The sequence below is a fragment of the Argentina anserina genome, chromosome 7 (genome assembly GCF_933775445.1).
Source record: "Argentina anserina chromosome 7, drPotAnse1.1, whole genome shotgun sequence".
NCBI lineage: Eukaryota > Viridiplantae > Streptophyta > Magnoliopsida > Rosales > Rosaceae > Argentina > Argentina anserina.
Window position 1 is genome coordinate 14,641,293 of NC_065878.1, and position 26,713 is coordinate 14,668,005.

A 26,713-nucleotide genomic window follows, 5' to 3' on the forward strand; every position below is an offset into this window, starting at 1 on the left:
CGGCGGTCCCGTCTGTGTCATTCTTGCCGGAATATGCAAAATTTAATTTTTTTGGGATAAATTCTAGCGATTTCGCTATTTCGGCTGCCGTGGGTCCGCCGGGAGGTGGGAAGTATGGTTGTCGTTGTCCGCCCCGCCGTTGCGGTCTGCCATCGTCGAAAAGGCTAAATTCGTACGGTGCGGACGTCCGCACCTGAAAATCATATATATATAGTCCCTATCCAGAGTGAAGCTTCACTCTGAAATTACATAGTGAAGCTTCAATTTTGGCACATTTTTCGGTCAATTTTTTTCACCATAATCGATTCAATATTGAGGTATGTTATTCAAGATCATCTCTATAAAATTTCATCCAATTCGGACATCGTTAAGGTATTGAAATTAGATTAAATCAATGAATGAATTAAAACTGTTCACGTGAACTATTCATGTAAATCTCAATTTTGAAAGCTCAAACCATTGTCAAATTGGATGAAACTTTGTAGAGATGATCTTGAATACCATACTTAAATATTGAATCGCTTATAGTGAAAAAAATTGACCGAAAAGTGTGCTAAAATTGGAACTTCATTCTGTAATTCCAGAGTGAAGCTTCACTCTGAAATTACAGAGTGAAGTTCTAATTTTGGCACACTTTTCGGTCAAATTTTTTCACCATAAGTGATTCAATATTTAGGTATGTTATTCAAGATCATCTCTACAAAATTTCATCCAATTCAGACATCGTTAATGTATTGAAATTAGATTAAATCAATGAATGAATTAAAACTGTTTAACGTGAACCGTTCGTGTAAATCTCAATTTTGAAAGCTCAAATCATTGTCAAATTGGATGAAACTTTGTAGAGATGATCTTGAATAACATACCTAAATATTGAATTGCTTATGGTGAAAAAATTTGACCGAAAAGTGTGTCAAAATTAGAACTTCACTCTATAATTTCAGAGTGAATGTTCACTCTGGATAGGGACTGTATATATATATATATATATATATATATATATATATATATATATATATATATATGAAAGATTATTATTTGGTGTACATTTGTGTTATGATTTGAAAGATGAGAATGCGAACAATATGGGGAGCTGATCCATATTATATTCCTCCAAATACCTTATAAAAACAAGGTTATCCATTGCCCATAGTTTCGCTCACAACTCTCACACTCCTGTACTGCGAGAGAAACAGACCTCCCATTTCGAAGCTTGTTCACTTTGACTTGGATTCTCATCCCCTGCAAGTTACAAAAGCTCAGGCGTCTTTACAACACAGAAAGTGATACAGAGCTCCATACCATAGCATCATTCATTGATGGCGTCTTTGACGATCTTTCTGAAGAAAAGATCCACTCTTTCTCTCTGCAATGAAGCCCGGAGAATGAAGAGACTCTTCTCATCCACTGCACAACCCATCGCTGAATCTTCATTTGTCGAAAGAATCAGAAATCTTCCCAAAGCTCTACCTGGAACCCACATCAAAACTGAAGTCTCCCAAGTAAATCAATCTCACTCTCTATCGGAATCTGATCAGCGAGTCATGTTCTTGTTCTTCTTGTTTGAGTCTTGACTCTTGAGAGATGTTGTATGTTCTGTTTTTACTGTCCCAGAAAAATGGGAAGATAATGATTTTCGTTTACTGTCTGTCCGTTATCCATTCTGCCACTTACATCATGCCATTTGTAGTGACGGTTATACTCAGTTATTGCTTGATTCTTATGGTAAAAAAAAATCCCCTTTAACCTTTTGGAAACCTTACTTGATTTGGGTTTGATTGGTTCTAGAGATAATCATACTACTGATACTAGTTAGGTTATAGGGGTATTTAGATATACACATATTTGGGTAGACTTGTTTTACATTAAACTCAACTTTTCATTTTACACCCAACCATATTTATTAGGTTAATTATTAATTTAAAATTTTATTTTTGATGTTAATAATATAACCTAATTTTACAAATATTTACTAAACATGCCATAAACCCAAATTAAAAACCACAATCCTGATTCATGCTAGTTTACCTCATCCTAACAAAAAAAAAATATTACAGATTATTCCATGATTAAAGCTCAATTTATTGTTACATTCATTATAGGTAATTTATTATTACTAAAATTACATAAATATTTGTTTGACTCCATCATACTTGTTATAATATATTTGACTAATAGGAGTTGATGATGTATTTAACCTCTAGGAGTTGGGTAAAATAAGAAAATACCTATAAGAAAGACAAGATTATCTAGGAAAAAGATGAGTAGCTTACAATAAGAAACGTTTAGCATAAGAAAATGTACCTACAAGTAAGACAACATTGTCTTGTTTAATTATATCTATAAAGAAGACAACATTATAAGAATAAGAAAATATACCTATAAGAAAGACAATATAATCTAGAAAAAAGATGACTAGTACCTTACGATAAAGAACTTTTAGCATTAGCATAAGAAAATGTACTTACAAGGAAAACAACATTGTCTTGTTTAATTATACATATAAGGAATACAACATTATCTAGGAATAAGAAAATATACATATAAGAAAAACAATATAATCTAGAAAAAAAATGAACAATACTTTATGATGAGGAACTTTTAGCATAAGAAAATATACCTATAAGGAATACAACATTGTCTTGTTTAAATATACTTATAAGGAAAACATCATTATCTAGAAAGAAGATGATGAACTTTTAGCATAACGTATAAAGTACTTACCAGATCATGTTATATTTTTTTATCTCATATTTCCCAATTTTTTCTTCTCTTTCAATAATTTTTCTTCAACTATGACTAGGAAAGTAGTCGAGAAATACCATGCATGATTGCCCTCCTCTTACATCTTTCGTTCTCAATATTATGCGGTAACATTTGGTTTCATTGAGAAAATATGTATGCAATTCTTTTTAAAAAGACTACCTTCATATAAGAAAGATAAGAACTACAAATTTGTGTTAGAAACAAAATGAGCATATATATAGAATGTGTGTTCATGTCAGCAACATAAAATAAGGATTATATAAGGAAACAAAAATTGATTAGTCCTAACTACTTATCTAGGAGATGTTTTCCTTTTTCAACTAAAATGGCGAAACAGTTAAGTCAGCCAAAACGAAAAAAATGAATTAATAAAAATAAAACCTATAAGAAATGTTGAAATAATTAATTGGGTGTAGATTTTTAAAAAAGAAAAAGGAAGTGGGTTTATATGAAAATTGGGCTTCCAGGATGGGTCTATGACTAATTATCTCTAGGTTATAAGAAAGTTCCTTCAATAATCTCTTTAGAATATAAACGTCGAGTTTTTACCTCTACTGAGAAACCTTCTTCTGTAACATGTATGCATTTTGATGATTAAGATCTTTCTGTATTCAGCTTATTGGTAGAACACCCCTTGTGTACCTGAACAAAGTCACTGAAGGCTATGGAGCCTATATTGCTGCCAAGCAAGAGATGTTTCAGCCCACTTCCAGCATAAAAGACAGGTATCTTGTTAGAAATATTTGCTGACTCTAAGTACAGCCAGAACTGAAATACTACCAGATTGTTTGGTGATCGAATAATATCTGTGGACTAGAAAATGACAAAATTCTCAATGTTGATGTTATTTTGGTGCAGACCAGCACTTTCTATGTTCAATGATGCTGAAAAGAAAGGCTTATTAATTCCTAGAGTGGTTAGCTTATAACTCTTTAATCAGATAAATTTGTCTTTCATTATATGCATTACATTTTCAGGTATGTCTAACCATTGTGTCAAAATGCATTTACAGACAACTCTAATAGAGCCAACATCAGGAAACATGGGAATCAGTATGGCTTTTATGGCTGCGATGAAAGGGTACAAGATGATTTTGACCATGCCGTCTTACACGAGCTTGGAGAGAAGAGTATGTATGAGAGCCTTTGGAGCTGAGTTGATCCTGACTGACCCTACTAAAGGCATGGGAGGGACTGTTAAGAAGGCTTATGATATTTTGGAATCCACTCCAAATGCCGTTATGCTCCAACAATTCTCAAATCCTGCTAATACTCAGGTACCAAATTACACAAATTTGCTTGTGGTGCTTTCTTAGACTTGAGTTGATCAAGTATTGTACTTGTACATCATTGTGCTATGTAGCACTGACCCTGAATTGGTGATAAAAAAAAATAGGTACATTTTGAAACTACAGGACCTGAGATATGGGAGGATACTAATGGAAAAGTCGACATCTTTGTAATGGGAATTGGTAGTGGAGGCACCGTCTCTGGGGTTGGGCAATATCTGAAATCTCAAAACCCTGACTGTAAGGTAATAGTCTTGTAAGTCACATCATCAATTTATTCATTCCTTTCGATAATCATCATCTTCTTTATCATTTCTTCATAATGTTCAATTTTGTACTGTCATGAAAGATATATGGAGTGGAGCCTGCTGAAAGTAATATACTAAATGGTGGTAAACCAGGTAGACCAATTGCTCGACAACATCTTTTTTGATGGCTTTACCTTATTGCAAATTCTTTCTTTCCTGAATGCTTCTGCTAGTGTTAGCCTTTGTATTATTTAGAGTCAGTAGGGTGCATGGATGTAGAATTTGGGAGGTAAATGCCCATTGTCACTGTTTGATTTAAAATTGCAATGGTAATAGGTCCTCATTGGATTACTGGCAACGGGGTTGGATTCAAACCCGATATATTGGACATGGATATAATGGAAAGAGTTCTTGAGGTAAGATCCATATATGATGAAATTTGTAGAAATAGAACTTGCTACGGCCTACAGAACTGACTCAACTGAGAATAGAGGAAATGGTGCTCAATTTTTGAAATTATTTTCACTTGAATGCTAATTTGAGGCCTTTGTTCCACTCATCTTGAAGGTTAAAAGTGAAGATGCAGTAAATATGGCAAGGCAGTTGGCAGTGAAAGAAGGACTTATGGTAACTATCTACTAATAGAAATTTCACAAAGTTCAGCAATCATGTCAAGTCTTTTTAGATTCGACTTTGTGATTATCACCTTCTTTCTACTTCATTCAGGTTGGGATATCATCCGGAGCCAACACTGTGGCAGCCCTTGAGCTTGCTAAAAAGCCAGAAAACAAAGGAAAACTTATAGTGGTAAGTGCAACTTTTCAATCAGATGTCTCTACACATATGATCAATTTTACTTAACAATGATCTAAAACCCCATCACCTAGCTGTCTATGCGCTGCAAGACAGTCGTCCGCCCTAGGAGCACCTAGCAAGTTTTCGAACCTTGCTTATAAGACATCCCCTGACATCCTGTAATCTTGTAAGATGGGATCATTATTGAAAGAAACTTTAATAATCAATCTTTCTATTTTTATTTTTAGACTATTCATGCAAGTTTCGGGGAGCGTTACTTGTCATCTGTCCTGTTTGAAGAGTTAAGGAAGGAAGCTGAAAACATGCAGCCAGTCTCAGTTGACTAATTTCTTGAGTAGAACTGTTCAAACTGATGTTTGTGAATTGCAAACCTGTTGTACCAATGTACTGATTGATTTCTGTTGCAATGAGACAAGGACAATAATGTATCAAATGTCTCATCATTAGCAGCTTGATTTAAATTCCAAAACTGTATCCTGTTATTGTAATTTGTAATTCATTGTGATTCTCAGAAGTTCAGATCATATATACAAGCTGATATTACATCAAAAAAGTAGCACTGCAGCACCATCCTTCCCAGATGAACTGTACGATGAAAATTTTCTTACAGTAATATTTTCGAGGCAATTAAACCATTGATGAACTGTAAGAGGAGAATTAAGTGTAAATTAAAGCCCTAAAGTCTGAAACAAATCAAAACAATAAACAATGAAAACTTGAGATGTTGTAGAATAGGAAATTCAGAAATTAGGAACAGTGTAGAAAATCTATTTCCTCTTGAATTGATCATTAGGAGATTACAACCTCAATCTACAATAACTACCATATCAAATCTGATCCTATAATACAGCTAAACACAATTATGACAAATATCAAAACTGATGCTAGAATTACAATCACATATTTATGATTTAACCCATGATATTACTATATTAGGGATATTAGATGTGGAAGATTCTGGTTCATTAACAAACAGTCCTTCATCCAACTTTGTCATGGGATATCAGAAATCTAGGCGATGGAAAGAGCAACTGAGCAAAGGAAGATCTACACTTTCCGGCCACTCTCTATGTCCCTCTCCTTCCCCAAATTCTCTGAAGCGCACTACGATTCTACTGAGAAAATAAAAATAGCGTTCGCTGACCGTTGAATCCTATTCCTAGCCTCCGTTGCCTTACTCTGACCTTTTGAACCCTTAATGCGCCAGTAATTATAGCCACTCCAGAAGGTCGTCTCTTAGTGGATGGTAACCAAATTTGCCATGACCAAAACCATTCGTCAACCATGCATTTTACTACTGTGCCCTCCGTTTTACCTGATTACTGAGTCTTATGATACCCCCAAAGCTACATATCTCACTAATCTGAAATTTCGGCAGTTCAGTAATTAACTAATTATCAAATGAGAAAAACGGAGCAGAAGATCACCATGTGGAATCTGGAAATAAGAGCATGTTGAAATACTTGATTCAAAGGAGACGTCGCATTTCATCACCAACCATTTCAATTGACAGAGGTAACAGTCGGATTATTTTTCTATATAAACCCTTCAAGCACTCATGTTCTCTCATCACCTTCTCATCTTCCAGTTTATACATTTAACTTAGCACATTGCACGTTGAAGTTGAAGGATAGCTATACTACTATTTTAAGATACGAAAATGGCTTTCATCAGTTACACTACACAAGGCTTCATCCTCCTCCTAGCTGCTGCTTCTCTATTGGCAGTGAGCGAGGCCAAAACCATTGTCGTCGGAGGGAGTGAAGGCTGGCGTTTTGGCTTCAACTACACAGAATGGGTCCTCCAAAACAGCCCTTTCTACATTAACGATGAACTGGGTAAGTTCCATTTGAATGAACGTACATTGCATCATTTGCACGTATCATGCATGTCATTTAATTAGTATTGCTCACCCTGCGATTGTTAAAATGCTGCAGTTTTCAAGTATGATCCCCCAAGTGAGAAGAACAGCGGCTACAGCGTGTACCTGCTGCCAAACCTTTATAGCTACATAAGCTGTGACTTCAGCAAAGCTAAGATATTGGCCGGTCCAAACCAGGGAGCCGGCAAGGGCTTCAAAGTTGAGCTTAACCAGTGGAGGCCTTACTACTTTGCCAGCGGTGACAAAGATGGCTACAATTGCAAGGACGGACTCATGAAGCTCTTCGCTGTGCCACTTCCGCATTGGAACAACTGATGATTCATATTCACAATCAGCATGATCCGCATTGGAATAACTATACACACATACACATACATTTACAGTCTTACACATACCCCACACGCACCCCAGATTGATTCGTATTATGTATTGAATAATTCTGGATGAATCTGAGTGAGAATAATGAATACGGTGATCGATCTTCTTCTTTCTTTTTGACAATATTAGTATACTTTCTTCTTCTTTTTTGAGAAGAATTAGTGCATGTATACTTGGAAGCTTCTTTGAACCATAAGTTCTTTTCTACCCCTCTAACCGGTCGACAATATTATTTATGGGGTTTAGAACTTTTAAATTGAAACCATTTGTTAATTCCGAGTTACAAAATCATACAATTGAACTTTTCAAGAAAATCAGTGTTGAACCTATTTATAAAATTGTGTTACACCAACTACCAAATCCGACCTTAGCTCAGTTGGTAGAGCGGAGGACTGTAGTTGTAGCAAGCAGGCATCCTTAGGTCGCTGGTTCGAATCCGGCAGGTCGGAACATTTATGCATTCTTTTGTTTTCGTCCAGATATCAATAATTTCATCTTGGTACGTTGGGCCCATTCTTCTGTTCTTCTCCAATAGCATTTTCATTCCACTTCTTTTTTTTCTTAAAGAAAACTCATACATTTTATAAAGATAAAGGAATATGCTTGAATAACAATTACATATCCCTTCTTAGGGATGAGATTGGTTGTTGGCAGGGTGGATTTATAGTAAACATTGGGACTGGGGAGATCTTGCAAGCTGAGGCTTGGGGCTTGTTTCATGATCTACACCTAGCTCGTAGCTTAAAGATTTTAAGAGTGGAAGTTGAGTCTGATTATTTAGTGCTTATCAATCTTCTTCAACATGATAATATTGATTTGCATCCTCTTGAGACATTGATAATGAACTGCAGAAGCTTGATGTGTGTTTTTGACTTTATTAATGTGAAACATGTCCACATATAGAGGAATATGATAGTTGATATCCTCGCTAAGCATAGTACATCTAACGATAGAGGAATATGTATCTTACATGACCCTCCTACGCTGGTTTCTGATGCTCTGCTGGATGACATTGTTGGTCTTTCTAGAGTTAGGGAGTTTATAGCTTGTAGTTCTGGCTAGTTTCTTCATTGCTTTCTTTTATTTGGGTTAATGGGCCCCATTTGTACAAAAAAAAAACAATTACATATCCCTCATTGTCATCTACAAGCAAACAAAATATCCTGAGAAAAGCACAAAATTAAGACTTTTTTTTTTATAAAAATGGTCATAAACTCCATAATTCAACACTTAGTACAAACATTACACACCCTAGAAAAGCTTAAAAATAATATCTCTCAAAGCACAAAAACTGTAGTCGATCTCCACACACAATAATACAAAACAAAAAAACAACATGCAAGTACACTTACTTTTCTTTTTTTGTAAATGAGCAACAGGGTAGTCAAGCTAGATCTTATTTTCTAAATTAGAAAACATGAAAAAATATGATACAAAGCGTCATGACAATAAAAAAAACATGTTGTGCGCAGTTGTACATCCAATAACCAGACACCGGTGATACACTTAACAGTACATGCAAATAAGAAATTTACCGCGAACTTTAATGCTTTATGAGGAATCCCAATTAAGCATTCACATGAGTTTTCACAAAAATGGTAGAAACAAGCTCAATATCATTTAGTCTAATGGCACAATCTCTAAATTGAGTAAATTCTAACATTAAACTCTAAACCCTTAGTAAGTTTAGTATTGTGAGTTCCACTAACGAAAAACTTGTTGTGACACTTTGAGTTGCTTACTTAGTACTTGATAAAACCATAATGGTCGCATCTGAGAATTAGAAACATGAATTGTATTTGTACTTCTTTTTCAATAGCTTGGTTTGGGTGAGTTCTTTAATTTGTATTATTATGATAAAAAAGAAGGCAATCAAACTAAATTAAAAATATATGAAAAATCTTGATATAACGTGTGACATGACAAAAAAAAATTGTCATGCACATATAATAAAGCAGAAGGCCACTTGTCGCCAACATGTTGAACCGAACCAAGAAATCATTACATGTAAATATTAAATAAAAGCAACATTTTAATGCTTCTTGAGGATTCATGTTTTAACATTTACTTATTTTTCACAAAAAAAGTAAAGAAATAAGCATAGTGTCATTTAGTTCAGTGACATAGTCTCTAAACACAAGGTTGTGAGTTCGACTCACAAGAAACTTGTTATTGCATTTGACTTATATTTCCTTCAAAGACGGAGTTAAATCTCACAAATAAGAGGGCATGTTATGTGGCTAAAACATAGAACGAGGTGCCAATATGTATAATTACCTCAAAATTAAGTGCAACATAGCTACTTAAAAAAAAACTTATAATCATTTGACACCATGGCACCCTTTGGCCCTTAAATAGCTCCACCCCTTTACTTGTTACTTAATCAAACCAAACCAGTTACAAATGAGAATCTGAAAACAAATTGTATTTGTACTTGGTTTTGTGAGTTCCTCAAGTTGTATCAATAGGATAAGAAAGAGGGCAGACACTAAATTATAAAATATGAAAAAAAAAACTTGATATAACGTGTCATATGACAATAAAAGAAACCGTCATGAAGAACTGTACATATGGTAACGTAGGCCGACGTGTTACCGACATGTTCAACCGGACAAAAACGGTTACATGCAAATATTAAACAAACGCAAACATTGATGCTTCCGATTCCCATTTTAGCATTTACATAATTTTTCATAAAATTAGTAAAAATGAAGAAGATAAAAACGTGAGATAAATAAATTTTACATAAGAGATGGAGACGAGGTCTAAAATCCCAATCCAAATCATTAGGCATAACTATACTATCACAACACATACTACTGGCGGATCTATTTAAGATGCAACCTGGGCTGCGGCCCATACAAAAATTAATCTAGAAGTTTGGATTTTATATGTGCAAAAAAACATGAAGACTAGGTTAGTTGAGTTAGTTAAAGAATTTGACTCCCGATGATCCCCAATTCTTATACTTCCTTTTCTATTTTTTTCTAATATTTTGTTGCATTTTATCCCATGTTTGTATCTCCTTATGTATTCCTACCTCCGCGTATGCATATATATATATATATATAGTGAATTTTTAAATTTAGCACACTTTTTAGTCAAATTTTTTCATCACAAATAATTTAATATTTAAGTATGCTATTTAAGATCATCTCTGCAAAATTTCATTCAATTTGACAATGGTTTGAGCTTTCAAAATTGAGATTTACATGAACGGTTTACGTTGAACATATTTAATTTGTTAATTGATTTAATCTAATTTCAATACCTTAACAATAATTGAATTGAATGAAATTTTGCATAGATGATTTTGAATAGCATACCTAATTATTAAATCACTTGTAATGAAAACATTTGACTGAAAAATGTGTTAAAATTGAAATTTTATTCTGTAATTTCATAATAAATGTTCATTCTAGATATAAACATGTGTATAGAATGTATACATAAGTAAATAAAAAAATTTGTACTTCAGTCAAACTAACATAGATGAATATAACCTACCCTATTTCCGGATCCGCTTCTGACACATACCATGATCAATTAATCATTCTGTAAAAACAATTCACAAGCACGCATTTCTGATTTCAATATATCCTTCTTTATTCTTACCATATGGGTAAGTTTCTCAAAATCATTTGGTAATAAATAGTTACAAGAAAGGTAATTCCGTAATAACACCACCTACAAGGGTCACATTTCCAAGTGTACCCCTCCCCCGCAAATATCTATCAGCTCTCTCTCTCTCTCTCTCAGTTAGAAGCACAGAGCCGTATAAAGCTTTTCTCTGCTTCCCAATTCTTCTCAGTGTATGTTTTTTAAAATTCCCCAATAAAAAAATTAGGAAAAGAATTGATTTTTAGGGCTTTGACAAAAAAAAAAAAGAGGGGCGGATCCGCAGAGATAATTAAACCTCTCTCTCTCTCAGTTGTTGAGTCGCCGATTTTCCGTCAAGTTCGGCCCTCAGTCTCGGATCCAAAATCTCGGGTCGCCTCTGTGGAGCCCCCACCCGGCGAAAGTCGCGCGCTTTTTTGAGAGAGAGAGAGAGAGAGAGATATGGAGCTGCCTGAGGGGTTTTTGAACGTTGGGATCTGAGGGCCCAGCGGATTAGGGGTTTTGATTTTCCGTTCGATTTTATTTTTTTGGAGGGATTTGGAGCGTCTTGGGGTTTGCGCCCCTTTTGGGTTTTTTGGGTTCTTGTCAATTTTGGATTTTGACGAGTGGATTTTGTGGATTTGGGGTTTTTTTTAAGAGTTGGGTTATGCAGGCCGGTGGTGGGCCCGGACGGAATCCGGCGGGGCGGGCGACGTCGACGTCGTCGGCGGCCTCGCCGTCGTCTTCGTCCTCGGCGGTGTCGACGCCTCACTTGGGGTTTGAGCAGCAGCAGCAGCAGCAATTGGGGTCTAGACAGGTGAGAAGTTTTTGGGGGCAATTGGAATGTGGGTTTTGGGATTGGGAGTGTGTTTGGAAATGGGTTGGTTTTGGTTTTTGTGATTGTTGGGGTTTTTTGTTTGGATTAGGAAAACCTAATTGGGAGTGTTCTTTGTGTAAGATGTTGTGGGTTTTGGGTGTTAGTTACTATGGTGTATTAATGGTTGGTTAGATTGTTGAGTAAAGGCTTTGAGGGATTCGAGGTGGCGAGGAGTCAATGTAGGCATGTGTTAATGGGAAGTGATTGTGGAATTGGAAATTTTTTAGCTGCTTTTACTAAGAACTGAACGTTTTGATCTTTGCTGTGTTTAATTCTTGAGAGGTTGATGACAACAATGTGGCGGACCCGCGGCGTCTGCTTTTGGTTTTGTTGTTTTGTTTTGTATGAATCCACTTCTGATGTGTGTTTATAAGTTCCAGGCAATCAGTTGTGTTTTTATGTGTTTCAAGTTTCCAGAGTTTTTTGGAGGAGTTTTGGTCTGGTGTGGTTTTCTAGTGTTGGTGTGATTGACTAAACTCAGATAGGCCAGGTCTTGGATTTATGGTCTGGTGTAGTGATATGATTTACATTATCAATCGCAATGTGATCAGGTTCTGTGAGTTTGTTTTAATCCTTTTATTAGTGTGAAAGTTAATATCTTGCAAAGTTTTGTTGCCTGGAATTGTTATGCGAATGTTTGTGTGGGATATGTTTGCTTGATAATTTTCTGAAGTCATAATGTAGATTTTTTATGAGATGATATTGTGAGCAAGGTTTTTAAGTCTTTTATTGTTCATGCAGCAATTGCAACAGCAATTTTTAAGAAAGTCTGAAGGGAATGAAGCTCTTCTAGCATATCAAGCTGCTGCTTTTCAAGGAGCTATGGCTGGGAACAATTTTGTTTCAGCTCCTGGCTCCTCTCAAATGCCTCAACAACCTAGGACGTTCATGGATATGGCTCAGCAGCAAGGCTCACAGGACGGGCAGAATAGGAGTCAAGGTGTTGACCAGCAAGTGTTAAATCCAGTCCATCAAGCATATCTGCAGTATGCTTTTCAGGCTGCACAGCCGAAGTCTGGTTTGGCAATGCAATCTCAGCAGCAAACTAAAATGGGGATGTTGGGGCCTCCATCTGGAAAGGATCAGGACATGCGCTCGGGAAATTTAAAAATGCAGGAATTCAATTCTATGCAGACAGCAAACCAGGCACAAGCATCATCATCTAAAAACTTGTCATCAAAGAACTCAATGGAGCATTTTGCTCGTGGAGAAAAGCAGATGGACCAAGGACAGCCACCAGCTTCGGACCAAAGGAGTGAATCTAAGCCTTCAGCCCAGCCAGGAACTGGGGGACAATTTTTGCCTGGAAATCTCTTGAGGCCAATGATGGCCCCACAGCAAAACATGCAAAATATGCCAAACAACCAGATGGCATTGGCTGCTCAGTTGCAAGCAATTGCACTTGAGAACAATATTGATCTTTCACAACCTGGAGTGATGGCACAGCTGATTCCAATGTTGCAGTCTAGGATTGTTGCTCAACAAAAGGCAAATGAGGGCAACATGGGTACACAATCATCTTCTGCTCCAGTATCAAAGCAGCAGGTTACTTCTCCTCAAGTTGCAAATGAAATTTCTCCTCGTGCTAACTCATCAAGTGATGTTTCTGGCCAGTCAGGCTCTGCAAAAGCAAAGCAGCCAGTTTCACCTAGCCCGTTTGGCTCAGGTTCAAGTAGTGCGATGTTTAACAATAGTAACAACATTCCTATGCAGCAGTTCACTGTTCATGGTAGAGAAAACCAGATACCTCCAAGGCAGTTGGTTCCTTTTGGTAATGGAATGGTTCCTACCAATCCCACACACCCATCTACAAACACAAGCCAAGGTGTCGATCAATCTCTCCATGTGAAAAATTTACCCAACAATCCAGAATCATCTCAGATGCAATACCCTAGGCAGTTGAATCGTTCTTCTCCACAAGCTGTGGTTCCTAATGATGGGGGTTCGAGCAATCACAATGTTCAGTCACAAGGTGGACCGGCTCCTCAGGTGCCACAACAAGGCCCTGGATTCACCAAACAGCAGCTGCATGTTCTCAAAGCACAAATACTAGCATTTAGGCGACTCAAGGTACACACATCTCTGTTCCCCTCCTATTCTCTAATTGCCTCTTACTCATCTTTTAGACCTACCTATTATTCTAGTTTTAGTTTTGTTTCTTTGTAAACGTGTGGATCTTTATTGGAGCATGATGCGTACTCTCACTTTGTATTGCTTGATAGAAAGGTGAAGGTACACTCCCTCAAGAACTTCTTCGGGCTATTGCTCCACCGCCTCTAGAGCAACAGCTGCAGCAACAAATTCTTCCTGGAGGAAGTATTCAGGACAAATCTTCTGGGAAAGTTGTAGAAGAACATGCTCTGGAGTCCCATGAGAGAGATTCACATTCGCAGGCTGTGGCCTCAGTGAATGGACATAACATTTCAAAAGAGGAAGCTCTTACAGGAGATGAGAAAGCTTCTGTATCAACAGTTCATGTGCATGGAATGCCTGCTGTGATGAAGGAACCTACTCCTGTTGTGTCTTTGGGAAAAGAGCATTCTACTGTAGCTCCAATTAAGTCAGATCATGAAGTTGAACGTGGTAGTCAAAAAGATTCTGTCAGAAGTGATTTTTCTGGTGATAGGGGAAAGTCTGTTGCACCACAAGTTGCTGTATCTGATGCCATGCAACTTAAAAAGCCGGCACAAGCAAGCCCCGCAGCCCAGCCAAAAGATGCGGGCTCTGTCAGAAAGTATCATGGACCGCTGTTTGATTTCCCCTTTTTCACTAGGAAACATGACTCCTTTGGTTCAGCGATGATGGTAAACAACAACAGTAATATTAATAACAATCTAACATTGGCATATAATGTCAAAGACCTTCTTTTTGAGGAAGGTGCAGAAGTCCTAAACAAGAAGAGGACAGAAAATATAAAAAAGATTGCTGGTCTATTGGCAATAAACTTAGATAGGAAAAGGATTAGGCCAGATCTTGTCTTGCGATTGCAAATTGAAGAGAAAAAGCTTCGACTTGTGGATTTTCAGGCACGCTTGAGAGATGAAATTGATCAACAGCAGCAAGAGATAATGGCAATGCCAGACAGGCCTTATCGGAAGTTTGTTCGTCTTTGTGAACGGCAGCGGATGGAGCTAGCCAGGCAAGTGCAGGCCACTCAGAAAGCTATGAGAGAGAAGCAACTGAAATCTATTTTCCAGTGGCGTAAGAGGCTTCTTGAAGCCCACTGGTCCATTCGTGATGCAAGAACTGCACGCAACAGAGGAGTTGCCAAATATCATGAGAAAATGTTGAGAGAGTTTTCAAAAAGAAAGGATGATGATAGAAGCAGAAGGATGGAAGCATTGAAGAATAATGATGTTGAAAGGTACAGGGAGATGTTGCTAGAACAGCAGACTAGTATTACAGGGGACGCAGCAGAGAGATATGCTGTTCTTTCCTCATTTCTTAGTCAGACAGAGGAATATCTTCATAAGCTTGGGGGTAAAATAACAGCTGCTAAAAATCAGCAGGAAGTGGAAGAGGCAGCAAATGCTGCAGCAGCTGCTGCACGTATGCAGGTATCTTTGCTCTCGTCTAGCACAGCCTTTTTCTATGTTTTGTTTAATATTTTAAAATTTTGGTTGCCCTTTTCCTTTGTTCTTATACAAATCTCTTTCACATATGGGATCCAAATTTACATTTTCTTGTTATACAAGATGCACACTCTCCTTTGCCGTATTACTTAACTGTATTGCAATATTTTTTTACAAACAGGGTCTGTCCGAGGAAGAAGTTAGAGTGGCAGCTGCATGTGCTGGAGAGGAAGTATTGATTAGAAATCGGTTTATAGAAATGAATGCACCTAGAGACAGTTCATCTGTGAACAAGTAAATTGATTTATTTCTTTGCAAAACTCCTTGTGTTGCTTAAATGAAAGCACTTCTGTGTATAGATGTACTGTATTGAAATGTCCATTACTATCATTAACTTATTTCTCATTTTCTGCTGTTTACAGGTATTATAGTCTTGCACATGCTGTGAATGAGAGAGTCATAAGACAACCATCAATGTTACGGACTGGAACTTTAAGAGATTATCAACTTGTATGTTGCTAAATCAACTGTTACAATTTTGTGTTTTTGATTTGTATCTAATGTTACTTCTGCTCTTTGGTATTTTCTTGTTTTTTTAGAACTATCATTTGTTTGGTTCTGCAGGTTGGGCTCCAATGGATGCTTTCTCTGTATAACAACAAATTGAATGGGATATTGGCAGATGAAATGGGTCTTGGAAAAACTGTACAGGTGAATAGTTTTCTGCAACCGTCCAGATATGAAAAGCTATATCAAGTATTTTAATATCCATTTAAAAATTTGTTGGTTAATATATTCAGATGTGTCATACAGTATGAGGATATGCCTCTGAGTTTGTCTGAATGGTCCATCAATTTTCCAATGCAGGTAATGGCGTTGATTGCGTATCTGATGGAGTTCAAGGGGAATTATGGACCACATCTTATAATTGTTCCAAACGCTGTTTTGGTAAACTGGAAGGTAAGTATAGTCTCTGATACATAGGACATTATTCGAGCCTCATTGACATGCCTAACTGAGGTGCTCTTGCAGAGTGAGTTGCATACTTGGCTTCCATCTGTCTCCTGTATTTATTATGTTGGAAGCAAGGATCAAAGATCAAAATTGTTTTCTCAAGTAAGATTCTCCGTTTGCTTGTCTACCTAACTTTTCGGGTTCTATACAAGGGCTTATGTTATTAAATCATATATACCATACAGGAGGTTTGTGCCTTGAAGTTTAATGTCCTTGTGACAACTTATGAGTTCATCATGTATGATCGCTCCAAACTGTCAAAAATTGATTGGAAATATATAATAATTGATGAAGCACAAAGGATGAAAGATAGGGAATCGGTTCTAGCTCGTGATCTTGATAAGTATCGTTGCCAACGACGCTTGCTTTTGACAGGAACACCATTGCAGGTTTGTTTTGACTCCATCTGACGCATGATTACAAAATTATGGCTGCAATATGTTTAGTCAAGATTCCCTCCATTTGGAAGACTTAAAATTACATTTGTTTAGTCAGCCAACAAGGTAGTATCTTTAAATATGCCCTAGATGTAGGGTTAGGAATCATGGGGTTTACTCATTTTAGTCATTTTTGATTGGAAACAGCTAAGTTGCTTATTTGATTGCTTAACCAAAACTTGGTGGTGATGAGATGTGCTTGTTGGTTTATCAATGGCAGTAGATTAAGTTATATCTATTTTTTATTATTGTTGTTATTTTGAAACACAGTAAAATGTGGTGTATGTATGAGTTCCCTCCCCTTTTTTTGGGAAGTTAGAAGATGAAAAGAATATTTATGCTGCCTGATTATTTTCTTCAAGACGTCTGTGAATGTATTTTTATATTATTGATTTTTAAAACTAAGCTGAATTGGAGTAACTTTTCTGTTGCAGAATGATTTGAAGGAACTCTGGTCACTTTTAAATCTGCTTCTTCCAGAAGTATTTGATAATCGCAAAGCATTTCATGACTGGTTTTCTAAACCGTTTCAAAGGGAGGCTCCTACACCAGACGCAGAGGATGATTGGCTTGAGACTGAAAAAAAGGTCATCATTATTCATCGACTCCATCAAATATTAGAGCCGTTTATGCTTAGGCGGCGAGTTGAAGATGTCGAAGGCGCACTTCCACCTAAGGTATGCTTTACTAATTACATTCTGGGATGATTTCCTTTACCTGATCAATTTTTGACACATACGATTGATTGCAGATCTCCATAGTTTTAAGGTGTAGAATGTCGGCTATTCAAAGTGCTGTATATGATTGGATAAAATCAACAGGCACCATTCGAGTTGATCCTGAAGACGAGAAGTTAAGGGTCCAAAAAAATCCACTCTATCAGCCGAAGGTGTATAAGACCTTAAACAATAGGTGTATGGAACTGCGGAAAACTTGCAATCATCCTCTTCTTAATTACCCATACTTCAATGATTTTTCAAAGGATTTTCTCATAAGATCCTGTGGAAAATTGTGGATCTTGGATAGGATCCTAATTAAACTTCAGAGAACAGGGCATAGAGTACTTCTTTTCAGTACCATGACAAAACTCCTTGATATATTGGAGGAATACTTGCAGTGGAGGCGACTTGTATACAGAAGAATTGATGGAACAACTAGTTTAGAAGATCGTGAGTCAGCTATAGTCGATTTCAACAGCCCTGGTTCGGACTGCTTCATCTTCTTGCTTAGTATTCGTGCAGCTGGTCGGGGTCTTAATCTCCAGTCTGCAGATACAGTTGTCATATATGATCCTGATCCAAATCCTAAAAATGAAGAACAGGCAGTTGCTAGAGCCCACCGTATCGGACAGAAGAGGGAAGTGAAAGTCATTTATATGGAAGCAGTTGTTGACAAAATCCCCAGCCATCAGAAAGAGGATGAACTAAGAACGGGAGGCACTGTTGATTCAGAGGATGACCTTGCTGGTAAGGATCGATATATGGGATCAATTGAGAGCCTCATAAGAAATAATATTCAACAATACAAAATAGACATGGCTGATGAGGTTATCAATGCTGGGCGTTTTGACCAAAGAACTACTCATGAAGAGCGACGGATGACACTGGAAACTTTACTGCATGATGACGAGAGGTATCAAGAAACTCTCCATGATGTTCCTTCATTGCAGGAGGTAAATCGCATGATTGCTAGAAGTGAACAAGAAGTTGAATTGTTTGATCAAATGGATGAAGAATATGACTGGATTGAGGAGATGACGAGGTATGATCAGGTTCCCAAATGGCTTCGTACTAGTACAAGAGAAGTAAATACTGTGATTGATAGTTTATCGAAACGACCATCAAAGAACACTTCGTTGGGTGGAAATGTTGGTGTTGAGCCAAGTGAAGTGGGATCTGAAACCGAAAAAAAGAGGGGTCGGCCCAAGAAAAAGCTTCTCAGCTATAGGGAAGTAGATGATGAGACTGGAGAATACTCAGAAGCAAGTTCTGATGAGCGAAATGTACATCCAATGCATGAAGAGGAAGGAGAAGTAGGAGAAATGGAAGATGATGAATATAGTGATGCTGTTGAAGAAACTCCAGTTGAAGATAAGGAACAGGTGGAAGAAGATGGTCCTGAATGTGATGGTGGGTATGATTATCCACTGGCTTCAGTTAGAGTTGGAAATGACCTCATAGTAGAAGAAGCTGCTTCCTCAGGTTCATCATCAGACAGTCGAAGATTAATGCAGCCAGTTTCTCCTGTTTCCTCTCAGAAATTTGGTTCCCTGTCTGCCTTAGATGGTAGGTCAGGATCTATTTCAAAGAGGCTGGTAAGTACCTTATCTCTTTGTATTGATTGTAATTGTTATTCTTTTCCTGCACTATCTATTGATTTTCGATCGCTTCATGCTTTGACAGCCAGATGAAGTAGAGGAAGGGGAAATTGTTGTATCCGGAGATTCTCACATGGACCACCAACATTCTGGAAGTTGGAATCATGACCGGGATGATGGTGAAGATGAACAGGTGTTGCAACCTAAGATCAAGAGGAAGCGTAGTCTTAGGGTTCGGCCTCGTCATACCATAGAAAGACCCGAAGAGAAGTCTGGTAGTGAGACACAGTCTGTCCAACGTGGAGATTCATCCTTGTTACCTTTCCAAGTGGACCATAGATCTCAACCACATACAAGGGGTGATCCTGAAATGAAAACATATGCAGAATCCAGTGCTTTGAAGCATGAACAAAGTGACTCATCCTCAAGAAGTCGTCGAAATTTGCCTACAAGGAAAGCTGCTAGTGCATCAAAATTGCACCCTTCAGCCAAATCTGGCAGATTGAATAACATATCTGATACTGCAGATGCTGCTGATCACTACAGAGAAAATTGGGAAGGGAAAATTGGGAATACAAGTGGGACTTCCGGTTATGCTACAAAAATGCCTGACATCATACAGAGAAGGGTATGTACTGTTAATTTGTATGTATTTTTCTGTAGGGTCACTGATTACATGCGCATATTTGTCATTATTTCTGCTTCCTGTTTCATGTTTATCAAAGTTCGATGTCCTTGTGTGAAATTGACATCACAGAAATGAGTCTTGCTTGGACCTTTTAATTATAATTATAATCATCATCTTTATGTCTTGGTAATCTTCTTTCATGGGTTTCTGGAAGTATCCATTCTTTGACTAAATTATGGTTTTTATGTATGCAGTGCAAGAATGTAATTAGCAAGCTCCAGAGGAGAATAGATAAGGAAGGTCCTCAAATAGTACCTTTACTCACAGATTTGTGGAAGCGGATTGAAAATTCTGGTTTTTCAAGTGGATTGGCAAATAACATCATGGATTTACTAAAAATTGATCAGCGGATAGAGCGGTTAGAGTATAGTGGAGTGATGGAGCTTGTTTTTGATGTCCAGTCTATGTTGAAAAGTTCAATGCAGTATTATGGGTTCTCGCATGAGGTAATGTGGCTCAAAGTTTAGTTCTTTCCATTTCTGACTCTACTATGCATCATGGTTTGCATCCACGGTTGTTTTAAAAGTTTCATTCTCAAAGGAAAGCACAGAAGTACGCAAAATTCATCCTTGCATCGCTTACCATGAATATCGTTAATCTGGCATGTTTCTTTGGGAAAAGTGGTTGCGTATATTTTAGTGTTTTTTGTCAACCCGCATCACTCGATTAAATTATTGAATCTGCTGAATATGACAAAATCTGTGGGTAACAATTGCCAGTAAACTTTGGTTAAAGTTTGAAACTTTGAATGCATTTTACAATTTCAATGTGCTTTCAGTAGGGGCAGTGGGGCATCAATAGTTCAATATAATGATGAGAACCTTTGTGTAACTAATGCCCAGGTACGAACTGAAGCCAGGAAAGTACACGATCTTTTCTTTGATATCTTAAAGATTGCGTTTGCTGACACCGACTTTCGAGAAGCCAGAAGTGCTCTCACTTTTAGCAGTGCAGTTGCGACCACCAATGCTCTGTCGCCAAGGCCAGGTGTTGGACAAAGCAAGAGACACAAATTGATAAATGAAGTGGAACCTGACCCTGGCCCTCAACAGAAACCACAGCGGGGACCTAGTATTGGTAGTGAAGATACAAGGGTAAGAAGCCATATGCCCCAGAAGGAATCAAGACTTGGAAGTGGAAGTGGTAGTAGTCGGGACTATCAGCCAGATGATTCTCCGCTGCTTGCTCATCCGGGAGATCTGGTTATTTGCAAGAAGAAGAGAAAAGACAGGGAAAAGAGTGGGGTAAAGACTAGGAATGGACCTGCTGGCCCTGTCTCACCCCCTAGCATGGGTCGCAATATTATTAGAAGTCCCGGGCCAAATTCAGTCCCAAGGGAGACGAGATCAACCCAGCAGGCATCACATTCACAAGGGTGGGCCAACCAGCCTCCCCAGTCTGCAAACATGGGTGCAGGATCAGTTGGTTGGGCGAATCCGGTAAAGAGGTTAAGGACGGATTCTGGAAAGAGAAGGCCAAGCCATTTATGATTTTATGTGGTGGGACTCGTGGGACAAGTTATAACTGGTTCTTTTTATTTCTGTTCATAATTTTAGTGGCATAAGTGCAATTAGCCATACTGTTCATACGGTATAGGTCTTCATTTACAACAGCTTTCTTATGAAATTGGTAGCTGCTACTATCTGTGCCAGCCTCACAGGTCTTATCCTCTATATTAGAGGAGACCTTTGTATAGTATAAGTTCTCTTCATACCAAAGTTGTAGATTTTGGTGTCCCTACATGATTTGCTGGTTTCTCGCTCACCTCATCTGGATAAATCTATGGTTGTGTTTGCATTATTGGCACTTGACCCTGCGTCTTAAGAAGTTGAGAACGATCCATCTTACTACGGGATCTCCGGCTTTGGAATAGACATACTGTTCATGCACTCCTCTTTGTACCCTTGGCGTCTATTCCCTAATCCCTACTAATTGTCGACGTAAATAGTCAAACCTTTTTTGGAAGAACCTAAGTTTATTTATGATTCTATTTCTAAAGGGCAAATGGTGTCATCTGTAATTTTGATTTTTAAAGTCACACCATTCATTTCAGAGTACATGGTTTAGAAAGTTGGAGGACAAAGGTGAGGATCCCTCCAAGTATTTGGATGATTCACCTTTTTTCGGTCAATTGGTCGATTCACTTCGGTGAAGAAAGCAAATACACAGAAGGAAATATCTTCTAGGCTCTGCCACAGCATTACAAAAGGATAAGTGCAAATTACCTGATACTCTCCACATTTGAAAGCTTAGTTGTTTGTGTTCAGATTGTCAATGTTGTTAAAAAGCATAAATGACACAGGATACAACCCTATCGATGACATAAATAATGCAGAAGGGAAACCAATAGTACATTTATTTACAGTGACAACGGGAAACCAATAGACTGAGGGAAATCTTTCCCACCCCAAGATTCCAGAGTCTTCTTTGGAGTTGGGGATGAATTAGAAAAGGCTACATCATGTACAGATGACAGAAAACAGCTTAAACAGAACATGAGAACAGAAGAAATCCGTATGGCTACGGCTTATGGATCCGCTTGCCCAGCCACTTCGTCATCACAGGAATCAGATTCAACTTCACTCATTTCTTCATCACTTGATTTGTCTTCTGGGACTGCCCCTATATCTTCAGGCTTGGCATACTTCAGACAATATTCTGTATCATATGAGCAACAATACAAAGCAATATTTCATCATTTCAGGGGCACCAACAACGAGGAACCAATATTGAAAATTTTGAAAGCTTTTGGTTCCCCTAAATAAAATATTGCATGCAAGAACTACCAGGCAAAATGCTTACACAAAATGCTTATAACAAAATCAAACCAAGTTTGGAAGATCCTACAAGTTCCACCTTACAATATACAAAGCACTAATATATTATTGCCTTCACGAAGAACTATCAACCAATACATGAAACAGATGGTGTTTACTGATGCATTTTGAATGCCTTCAAGAAAATGATCACAATCCTCTATAGATGGAACCCTTTAACTATTAAATCCGATATTCATTCATGGCAGTTAAAAGAATAACATCTATTCTGCAGGCAGGTCCATGAGAAATTTGTAAAATCGCTATACTAGTCACTTGGTTCTGTTTTGAGGGGGAAAAAAAAGTCTCAACCTTAACACAGTAACAGAAAAAGAGAATCTCAAGTCTCAGCACTCGCATATTACCAAATATGAGGACCTAAGAGATCTTTGAAAAAAAAAGAAAGGAAAGGGGAGATATTTTGGATTTGGACCATTGACCATTGTTCCTAATTTTCAATCAGGGGTAATACAGACAAGGGTCTCATGTTGGCAAATATTTATAAAACAGGACCTGTTCTTTTACTCTATTATTGAAACATCAACAGTTTTCTGAGCATCGTTCTAGTTGTATGTAGAGAACAATTATTGCTTTAGAACATTACGATAGAAGTTTTTCCGCAGCCAAGCTGAAGTACATCAGTAAGTCATGTAGTACGAATTCTTCAAAGATGGGCCATGTATGAAAGAATACTGTGTGGCATGCATACTACATTATTGCAGGCTAAAGAAAGAAATACTTCACAACCATAACAGATAACAAGGTCCTCAACTAAATTAAGTGACATCTGCAGTTGTCAATCAAAAAGGCCGGTTTAAAACCAGTTGAGAACATGTTTGAATAACCAGCGTCCATTTAGCATGAATTCTATAAAGTTGTAGTCAATACTATATATGAAAAACTGTGAGATGAGTAACAATCTGAAACCATCACAGAACGATAATGCATGGGCAGGAAACCAGAACTAGAATTGATACCTTTGACTCTTTGTTCATAAGAAGCTCGGTCGCGCATCATTAAAGCTGCAGCCTCTCCATTTAAAGGGTCTGATGGATTGGGATACAGCAGAAGCTGTGGTAAGAATACTTCAAATACATTTACCAAATCTGGAAACACAAGTATATAAATGTCAGAAAAACAATGGCAACCTCAAAACTGGAGAGAAAATTGAACTTCAATTTAAGAAGGCTGCTTACTAATGTGCTTACCAAACATGGGGCTCCACGTTTGATTGATAACATCTAAGCAAACTGAACCTGACCTGAATTAGATTCCACCATTCAGTTAGATATAGACACTATTCTTCTTTGGAGTAAATGAATGGAGCACACAACTCAGTGTAGAATATCAGTTTCAGTTTATTACTCACATCTCATCAACATTTGGGTGGTAGATCTTATTGATAAAGCCTATTGAGGGAGATTTATAGGGATAAGCATCTGGTAGTTCAACTCTTATCCTCCACACACCTCCTTGATAAGGACCTGCCAGAATCCATGATATAAAGGAAAAGGGATCAAAGGTGCAGAAAAATAATCATCAAAGACTCGATAATTTTCCAACTAAAATATCAAAACTGATGAACAAAGAAACATTTTTAGGTTCAAACCAACACGAATCAAGATGAGTATAGTACCTTTCTTTCATCTTTAGAGGAAATTTTTTTTCCCGAGATTTGCAATTAAAAGTAGAGAGTGGAAATTGGAACACAAAGTGCACAAATATAGAAAGAACAGCTAAAGCAGTTTCTAAAACACAGCAAGTATTTGATAAAGCATAGATTTTTATGGGAAATTCATATCAAGGTGATGATATCTAGGAACTGCAAACCTTGCTAAATCAAGAAAGAGTCAAAACTGACTCAAAAAAAAAAACACTGAAAATGAGAGAAACAAAGATATGGGTTCTGATGGTATACTCTCTCTGGGTCCATGGAAATCTACATAGAACTCATGCATTGCATCATTGATCATGTCCACCTTGTAATCACTCATCATCCTAATCATCAAAAACACAAAGCGAAGAAAAGTTAAGACAAAAAGACTACAACTTGAAACTAATACTGGGCTAGACTTATTGATCAAAGAGGATACTCACAGTTTCATCAAGTCCATCTCTCTGCGTTTGCTTGGGGAAGACATGGTTGGTGTTCCACTGTGCAAAGCCTGCTTCTTTGTTTCTCTACTTTTCAATGAGTTGAAACTTGAAAGAGAGAAAAGGGAGAGTCTTGCAAATGCAAACGGCTCAGACAAACAATAAGTGAAACTAGGAGATAAACAACAGGTATTAAAATGTTACAAAAAAAAAAAACAGAGAAATAAAGAAAAAGATAATCTGAAATTTCTAGCAGGTACCTAAGTACCTTGCCAAAGATAATAATTTGTAGTAGGACCGACTTGGGAAATTTAATACTCTTTTCATACATGGCTTGCACTTTCATCAAAGATTCCTTCTGACCTCATGATCCTCATCTCTAGTGATTCCATTCTAATCGCCCAACGAATTATGTACACCAAAATGGATGACAAACACAGATTTCCAAACTTAGGTTACTCTAAATGATGTAAAATGCGCCAACGAGATTTGGCTCAGTTCGTCATGGCGGACTTGAGTTGTATCACCCACACATGTTTGATCTCCGCTCTCAGCAGGTCTCGTTGGCTCGGGATCTGTAAATTCTCATGCGGAAATTCATACATGAGAGATGTGTGACATGTACGTGTCCGTCGTAAGTCTTTCAGAGTTGAGATTGTGAGTATGCCCTGGCGATAGTGGTGTAGCGTAACCAAACTCTCACCAAACTTTTATTCATTAAGAACAAATGATGTAAAATGCATCACATAAAACTATTATGATATACAAGTTATATCTCTGCGTGTCATTTCTTAATGCTTTATCGATATATCAATAGTAGATCAATATTTTGTTCCAATTAGAGTATGGTGAGCATTCTTTTTTTCGTTTGTATTGAATTAGGGCCGGATGAATTTGTTTAACGAATCAAATGTTTGGAAAACACTAACTAGATTGCGGTTCTTTTATATTGTGAACAACTAGGACGATTTCTTGCAACATAATGATGCCACCATTGCCACTCCCCTTAGATACGATTTTAAAGGCAGCATGCTCTTGTAGGGTATGTCACATATGTTAAAAGTCTTAAAAGGCATAGCTTGGCAAGTGGGTTAAGCACATTTCCGACTCACGGGATTTCTTTACCTCAAAAGATGGATTTTCACATATTCGACCTTTCCTCTTTATCAGACGAAGCTTTGTACGGCTTTATAGTTTATATTGTACATAGGTCAAGCCACATTTAACCTTTGCTATATTTCTCGGAGTCGCTCAATTACCCCCCTCATCATTCAGACTTATCATCTAAATCTCACTAAATAAAACAAAAACATTCTCGAAACTATATCTAAGTTATCATCTTCTCGTATTCTATTTGACATGAAAAACCTTACCAACACGCAAATTATTCTTCAAACAAACAATATGAGATACGATTTCTAGTAAGAAATTAAATATCTAATTTTTGAAGATTGGTGTTAACTTGGTAATGTTGAGATCAAAATTATGCTCTCATCACGGTGGACAAAATGCACTAAAAAAATGCCATTACCTTGTTGGTCATCATTTGACCAAACAAAGAAAATTATACATTACACAATAAGTTTCCATACCAAACAAGCTAACTTAACGTCTAGATTTAAAACAAACAAGTGGTATAAGTTATTGTCACATGAATCAAACTCTAACACATGCCATACTAAATGGTCCTAAAACCATGCTCTTCAAGCTCAACCATTGTTTCCAACAAGTTGTTTGCGTATAGAAGTGGTAAAATAATGTGGTTATGTGGAAATGAATTACTTAATCAAATGGTAAGATTGTTAATTCACACAACACAAGAAAATGATTGAGCTTCTTTGAAGTCGCTTCTAGATCAGAAAGTGCCCTTAAAAACGTATAGAGACGAATCTCTATGACTGAAAACGACTTTAGGGAAGGCAG

General features: G+C 37.3%; 4 protein-coding genes and 1 non-coding gene across 5 annotated transcripts; 4 read left to right on the top strand and 1 right to left on the bottom strand.

The window, feature by feature from the left end:
• Positions 1–1,167: 1,167 nt before the first annotated feature.
• On the top strand, positions 1,168–5,699 carry LOC126803881 (L-3-cyanoalanine synthase 2, mitochondrial). Its single transcript, XM_050531598.1, has 10 exons — positions 1,168–1,502; positions 3,382–3,491; positions 3,625–3,682; positions 3,779–4,042; positions 4,162–4,299; positions 4,404–4,455; positions 4,639–4,718; positions 4,870–4,929; positions 5,029–5,109; positions 5,346–5,699. The coding sequence occupies exons 1-10, from the start codon at positions 1,320–1,322 to the stop codon at positions 5,442–5,444; spliced, it is 1,125 nt and encodes a 374-aa protein (XP_050387555.1). The 5' UTR covers positions 1,168–1,319; the 3' UTR covers positions 5,445–5,699.
• A 1,007-nt stretch (positions 5,700–6,706) lies between these two features.
• LOC126803073 (uncharacterized) lies at positions 6,707–7,594 on the top strand. Its single transcript, XM_050530822.1, has 2 exons — positions 6,707–6,956; positions 7,056–7,594. Exons 1-2 carry the CDS (start codon positions 6,779–6,781, stop codon positions 7,313–7,315), a joined length of 438 nt encoding a protein of 145 aa, XP_050386779.1. The 5' UTR covers positions 6,707–6,778; the 3' UTR covers positions 7,316–7,594.
• A 145-nt stretch (positions 7,595–7,739) lies between these two features.
• On the top strand, positions 7,740–7,827 carry TRNAY-GUA (transfer RNA tyrosine (anticodon GUA)). Its single transcript is given in 2 exon segments — positions 7,740–7,776; positions 7,792–7,827. It is a non-coding gene; the product is annotated as a tRNA-Tyr (tRNA).
• A 3,406-nt stretch (positions 7,828–11,233) lies between these two features.
• On the top strand, positions 11,234–21,644 carry LOC126804080 (ATP-dependent helicase BRM). Its single transcript, XM_050531845.1, has 14 exons — positions 11,234–11,792; positions 12,594–13,922; positions 14,075–15,409; positions 15,606–15,718; positions 15,847–15,934; positions 16,049–16,135; positions 16,292–16,384; positions 16,457–16,540; positions 16,624–16,827; positions 17,310–17,552; positions 17,627–19,189; positions 19,278–19,820; positions 20,075–20,326; positions 20,723–21,644. Exons 1-14 carry the CDS (start codon positions 11,643–11,645, stop codon positions 21,368–21,370), a joined length of 6,732 nt encoding a protein of 2,243 aa, XP_050387802.1. The 5' UTR covers positions 11,234–11,642; the 3' UTR covers positions 21,371–21,644.
• Positions 21,645–22,180: 536 nt separating this feature from the next.
• LOC126801873 (ubiquitin-conjugating enzyme E2-23 kDa) lies at positions 22,181–24,959 on the bottom strand. Its single transcript, XM_050529347.1, has 6 exons — positions 24,794–24,959; positions 24,615–24,694; positions 24,066–24,180; positions 23,905–23,957; positions 23,674–23,802; positions 22,181–22,538 (listed from the first exon to the last, which is right to left on the bottom strand). Exons 1-6 carry the CDS (start codon positions 24,835–24,837, stop codon positions 22,408–22,410), a joined length of 552 nt encoding a protein of 183 aa, XP_050385304.1. The 5' UTR covers positions 24,838–24,959; the 3' UTR covers positions 22,181–22,407.
• Between the last annotated feature and the right edge of the window lie 1,754 nt (positions 24,960–26,713).

Coding starts and splice junctions, on each gene's coding strand:
- LOC126803881 (XM_050531598.1), top strand. CDS start 1,320: ATGGCGTCTTTGACGATCTTTCTGAAGAAAAGATCCACTCTTTCTCTC. Junction 4,930..5,028: donor CAGTGAAAGAAGGACTTATG/GTAACTATCTAC, acceptor TACTTCATTCAG/GTTGGGATATCATCCGGAGC. Junction 5,110..5,345: donor ACAAAGGAAAACTTATAGTG/GTAAGTGCAACT, acceptor TTTTATTTTTAG/ACTATTCATGCAAGTTTCGG.
- LOC126803073 (XM_050530822.1), top strand. CDS start 6,779: ATGGCTTTCATCAGTTACACTACACAAGGCTTCATCCTCCTCCTAGCT. Junction 6,957..7,055: donor CTACATTAACGATGAACTGG/GTAAGTTCCATT, acceptor AAAATGCTGCAG/TTTTCAAGTATGATCCCCCA.
- LOC126804080 (XM_050531845.1), top strand. CDS start 11,643: ATGCAGGCCGGTGGTGGGCCCGGACGGAATCCGGCGGGGCGGGCGACG. Junction 16,541..16,623: donor GATCAAAATTGTTTTCTCAA/GTAAGATTCTCC, acceptor TATACCATACAG/GAGGTTTGTGCCTTGAAGTT. Junction 17,553..17,626: donor AAGGCGCACTTCCACCTAAG/GTATGCTTTACT, acceptor GATTGATTGCAG/ATCTCCATAGTTTTAAGGTG.
- LOC126801873 (XM_050529347.1), bottom strand. CDS start 24,837: ATGTCTTCCCCAAGCAAACGCAGAGAGATGGACTTGATGAAACT. Junction 24,695..24,793: donor GAGATGGACTTGATGAAACT/GTGAGTATCCTC, acceptor TTTGATGATTAG/GATGATGAGTGATTACAAGG. Junction 24,181..24,614: donor TTTCCATGGACCCAGAGAGA/GTATACCATCAG, acceptor GGATTCTGGCAG/GTCCTTATCAAGGAGGTGTG.